Source organism: Lepisosteus platostomus, chromosome 14 (genome assembly GCF_059453375.1).
Source record: "Lepisosteus platostomus isolate fLepPlt1 chromosome 14, fLepPlt1.hap1, whole genome shotgun sequence".
Lineage (NCBI taxonomy): Eukaryota > Metazoa > Chordata > Actinopteri > Semionotiformes > Lepisosteidae > Lepisosteus > Lepisosteus platostomus.
The window spans coordinates 16,763,364-16,766,514 of record NC_142624.1 but is presented as its reverse complement, the minus strand read 5'-3'; the positions used below and the strand labels follow the sequence as shown (position 1 = coordinate 16,766,514).

General features: G+C 34.8%; 1 protein-coding gene across 1 annotated transcript; it reads left to right on the top strand.

The window, feature by feature from the left end:
* The first annotated feature begins 946 nt into the window (after window positions 1–946).
* On the top strand, window positions 947–2,831 carry LOC148648897 (NADH dehydrogenase [ubiquinone] 1 beta subcomplex subunit 3-like). The gene is made up of 3 exons (XM_088607237.1): window positions 947–1,064; window positions 1,823–1,952; window positions 2,429–2,831. Exons 2-3 carry the CDS (start codon window positions 1,825–1,827, stop codon window positions 2,577–2,579), a joined length of 279 nt encoding a protein of 92 aa, XP_088463363.1. The 5' UTR covers window positions 947–1,064; window positions 1,823–1,824; the 3' UTR covers window positions 2,580–2,831.
* Window positions 2,832–3,151: the final 320 nt, after the last annotated feature.

Here is a 3,151-nt window from a genome sequence, read left to right as displayed (position 1 = left end):
TAAAGTAATAGTAAATAAAACCCCAAAAAAGCAAAACCAGTGTGATTTGTCCATCTCCAAGACAATTAAGAAGAAAATCCACAACATAAAATAGCAGTTAAAATTCAGGATTCAAATACCAGCATCCCAGCAAAATAGAAGTGATGGTCATCAGGCATCTCTCTATTCAGAGAAATACAGTACAATGATTGGGTGTGTGGAAGTTTTCCCGAATCTACAATTGTGTGCTTAAAGCTATCTCTCCGTGTTTAAAGGCTGAAGTGTTACAGGGTCTAAGTACACATAGCAGAATTAAATCTCCAGGGCCAGAGACATTTTCACAATTGTTCTAAAAAAATGAGGAATGTTATTTATAAACTATTACTAATATTGTGTTCTTCAATAAAAGGATGAAATTAGGGGGTTTGGAAGGGAGTGGTCAAAGTATAGCTTTGAGACACTATACACCTCTGTTATATGCAGAGTTGTGCAAAGGTTTCTCAAAATAAAATTGGTTTTTGATAAAGAACCTCATAACACAATAAAAATTTAACAAAATCTCAAATTGCTGGTGTATTTAATGAAATGTAAAGGTTTATTCCATGCTGAAAAGAGAAGAAAGGAAGCACCACGTTTCGACTCACACACGAAGAAGGCTCCACAGCCGAAACGTGGTGTTTTCTTTCTTCTCTTTTCAACATGGAATTAACCTTGACTTGTTCCTTTAAAACCTATAATCTACGTGTACATTTATGAAAGCAGCATCTCTACTTGTGAACGGTAGGTGACAGACAAATTCTCGAAAAATTAACAAGTTTGTCATTATGCTTTGTTGCTTTATGATTTAAAAATGGGGGGGAAAGAAAGCGTAGAAGCTTATGCTTTTTGTTAGACATAATACGTAACCAGAAATAATAATCTAAAAATAACGAATCGGTTGTTTCAAATGCTGAGATTATAAACGCATTTTATGTTTCTTCACAGTGTGAGCTTTCGTGCTTGCCATAGTTTTAAAGGAATCGTACTGTCGTAGGGGTGAGGACATTGTTTCTTAGTAAAGGTCGTCGAGAAACAGCATATTCAAGGTTTGTTTTTCCAAAGTGTATTTAAAAAACAGTCGTGGTCACTATTGAACACGGTATAAAACAAAGAACAAAACAGTTTATATTTAAAATCTGAGTGAACTAAAAATGTACATTAAGTACATTTTGGTTTAATAAAGCGGCCATTGTAAAAGGAATGGTATTTTTTATTTAGTGTAAAATAATTTATAATCTTATGATATTCTCATCATTTCTAATAGTGTTTTAATGTGTAAATCGTTTTTTGCAAAATATAATTTTAATATTTCTCTGCAAACAGTCCGTACGGGCATGAACTGTGCAGAGGTGCTGAAACAGGGATACATAGGAGAATGTTTTAGTTTGCAATTACACCTAGGTCCTGCTTTATTGCTACAGATCAGCTTGCATAAGAATAGTTTCTTTGTTACAAAAACATATGAAGGAATCGATGCTTTGTTTGAAAATGTCTTAACAGAGTTTTAAAATAATATCCGCCAATATAACTTTAGAACACTAATATTACAAAACAATCATCTGTTCTGCTATGAATAATAATTAAGAATAATGTTTTTAAAATGATAAACTTTTAAACTATTGTGTTGCCGGTATTTTGTATGAATTTGCGTAGATTGCCTGGAGATTTTAAACATTGAAGTCCCCTTATAAAAAAAACACCATGGTAGGATATCAATAGTGTATGTTAATTTTGGAATACTTAGATGAAATATTTTACTTTTAAGCGGACGGTGGAGTGTAAATAACACGCAATATTTTTTCAGGCATGGGTCACGATCATGGACACGGCAAACTGGAAATGCCAGACTACAGACAGTGGAAAGTTGACGGCACCCCCCTGGAAGTGACACAGAAGAGGCTTGCTCAGCTGGGGCTGAAAGATCCTTGGGCTCGGTATGGAATATTTACTTCTTTTCTGGTGTGAATACATTTTTTAACAAAATTTTGTGATCCACATCCACAGCAAAATAGCTAAGGATAAGCTCCAAACCAGATACAAAGGCAGACTTTCTAATATTTTTGTAATCATTTTGGAAATTGGATACAGAAAGCTTGTTTAATATTGATGCATTTCTGGATCGAAACTAGGTTAGCTGCTTTTTAGCAAAATGACCTGTTAATATTGATATTTTTAAGTCTTTTATTTAAGCAGATACAGGTAAGTCCATGGACAACAAATCCTCAATTACAATGACAACCTAGAGATTACTTACATACACACCAGAGGACTTACTGACACAATTTGACCAATGTACTTTGATACAAGCACAGTATCCTGGGATTTTAACCCACCATGTGCCTTCGGTCATTATATGTAAATAACATTAGGATGTGGAGAAGTATACTAATATATTTCCATTTTTCTGTAGAAACGAAGCTTGGAGATTCATGGGTGGCTTTGCTAAACCAGTTACCTTCAGAAATGTCCTCTTCAGAGGCTTCAAGTGGGGCTTTGCAGCATTTGTGGTTGCGCTCGGAGTGGAGTACGCCTTGTTCCCACCCAAGAAAGGACATCATTAATGAGCTTCATGACTACCCTGGACAGTACTTGGCAGCGTGGCAGTTATTTGATCATAAGAAATAATAATTTCCACTGAACCTACAGCCATCATTTTCACCGTCTGGTATCACCTTCTGATGATATTTAATTTGCACTCTTCCTTCTTCTTTTTGTGTTAAAAGATACAGAGATCTTGGAAGACAAGCTGAGTAGACCTGTGTAAATGATGAATGCTATTTACTAAAGTAATAAATTCTACAAATTTAAACATACCACATCTAATTTTATGATTTACATGGTAAGTGAATTCTTAAGCAACCTTTGAGATTTCATGCTGAATATGGTGTAAGACAGGTACTCGATTATTTGTAAGTGTTGTTAAGGGAAGAATGCTTAGGTTGGGGTGATGTTATTAGCAGAATACCATAGAGATCTGTACTGGGATCACTGCACTTCCTAATTTGCCAATGATCTGGATTCTGGTATAGTTAGCCAGCTGGCCAAGTTATTATTTTCTCAAAGAAATTATTATATAAAAAGAGGAGTAGCAAACATTTGAAATGCTGCACAGGAAGCTAAAAAAAATAGAAAG

What these genes read in the sequence shown, in the direction of transcription:
- LOC148648897 (XM_088607237.1), top strand. Translation starts at nt 1,825, where the DNA reads ATGGGTCACGATCATGGACACGGCAAACTGGAAATGCCAGACTACAGA. An exon ending in CTGAAAGATCCTTGGGCTCG is followed by an intron (nt 1,953 to 2,428) that starts GTATGGAATATT and finishes ATTTTTCTGTAG; the next exon opens with AAACGAAGCTTGGAGATTCA.